This window comes from Archocentrus centrarchus, chromosome 6 (assembly GCF_007364275.1).
Source record: "Archocentrus centrarchus isolate MPI-CPG fArcCen1 chromosome 6, fArcCen1, whole genome shotgun sequence".
NCBI classification, from domain to species: Eukaryota; Metazoa; Chordata; class Actinopteri; order Cichliformes; family Cichlidae; genus Archocentrus; species Archocentrus centrarchus.
The window spans coordinates 22,086,143-22,087,570 of NC_044351.1; the positions used below are offsets into that span (position 1 = coordinate 22,086,143).

At 42.6% G+C, this 1,428-nt stretch overlaps 1 protein-coding gene across 1 annotated transcript in view; it reads right to left on the reverse strand.

Annotated features, from left to right (window-relative positions):
• Nucleotides 1-435, reverse strand: part of LOC115781437 (metabotropic glutamate receptor 3-like) — a 2,197-nt gene extending 1,762 nt beyond the window's left edge. The window contains exons 1-2 of the mRNA XM_030731078.1: nucleotides 337-435; nucleotides 107-262 (exon numbers count right to left, since the gene is read on the reverse strand). Of these exons, the coding sequence (XP_030586938.1) occupies nucleotides 107-262; nucleotides 337-435 (255 nt within the window). The remainder of the gene's footprint in view (nucleotides 1-106; nucleotides 263-336) is intronic.
• Between the last annotated feature and the right edge of the window lie 993 nt (nucleotides 436-1,428).

Genomic DNA, 1,428 nt, shown 5'->3' on the forward strand with positions numbered 1-1,428 from the left:
TATATATTTTCAACATGATAGTGTTCCAAGCCTGGATGCATGGTCTGACCCATGAGTAATGAGCTGTATGTGAAGGTGGGTATCTTATTGGCCACAAAATTCTTACCTCATTATGTCTGATAACAATGGAGGGTCTGGGAATTTGAGTATATTTGAGCTCCAGCTCTGGACTGCATTCAGATTCCAGCTCATTAATGTCTGAGCTCTCAGAGAGGCTATGGCAGTACGGAGGTGACTCAAAGTGTGGGTCATCATCTTTATCCTGCATGTGGCAGACAGTTTGAGTTGAGTTGGTACCATTTATTTTTCTGGTCCTGGAGGAGCGGGTGGAGGTACAGCTGACAGCCCTCTGAAGCTGTTTATGTTGAAGTTCCTGCGGGCTGTCTGGTAGGGCTTCTGGCTGGGATATAACTGGATCTGCTGCTGGAAGTCCATGATTATTTCTACTCCCCTGGAGTCATTTGGCTCCATAGACGATGCTGGGTCAGTGCTGACATCAGACTGGTTACCAAAACAATGACCTAGAGATGAACAAGGCAGTCCATGCATACTGGCAGACTCAGAAATGACCAAGAGAATAAATAAAATAAATCCTGAAGGATCTAACATCAGGCAGATATGTGATTTCCTAGCACAGCAATGAATTTGTAGTAGTTTCTTTTGGATCATCCAGCACTGGAGTCTGAGCTATTGCCAGTTAGTTATTCAAATCATTCAAGGGCAAAAGAGCAAGAGAACAAGAACAAGTCAAACCTTTACAAAGTTGTGATGTGATGTGTGAAAAAACAAAACAAAAAACAAAAAACAAAACATGTTTTGATATCCAGAAAAGAGATTTGATTTCATCCATACCAATTATGCCAAAAATGCATTAGGTGTCCACTTGTCCAGAAGCAGCAAGATCAACAGCTCACTGGTGTATCCCAGACTAGTCTTTAAAAATAAAATAAAATATCAGACATCTTGGTCAGCTGGTCAATCTGTTATCACACTATTTCCTCACTGGAAAAAAAGGTTGCTTTTTAAGTTACTGCAAATACTCATCGCTATTTCCTTAGCTATTCTCTGCCGCCCTGACAACCCCCATCAGTGTGAGTGTCTCAGGGTTTTATGTGTATGTGTGAGGCGCTTGGTGTCTCATTACTTGATCAGGTAGTCCCTGGCCTGTTGTGAATATGGAGGCTTGGATAGGGGCACGCTGTTCCAACTGGACTCTGGTTACCATCTGACTCAGGGTCAGTTACTAATACACGTGCTGTGTACTTCACCACTGTTAATTAATGAACTCATCTGATCACAGAGCAGCAGTCCAGGGTGTAAAGGTTATTGCAGTGTTACAGATGGTTGAATATAAGAGTTCAAGTTACAGGCAAACACCGTAAGTGATAGGCCTCAGATAGATGAGAAAGAGAAAGGGCGGGCAAAGAG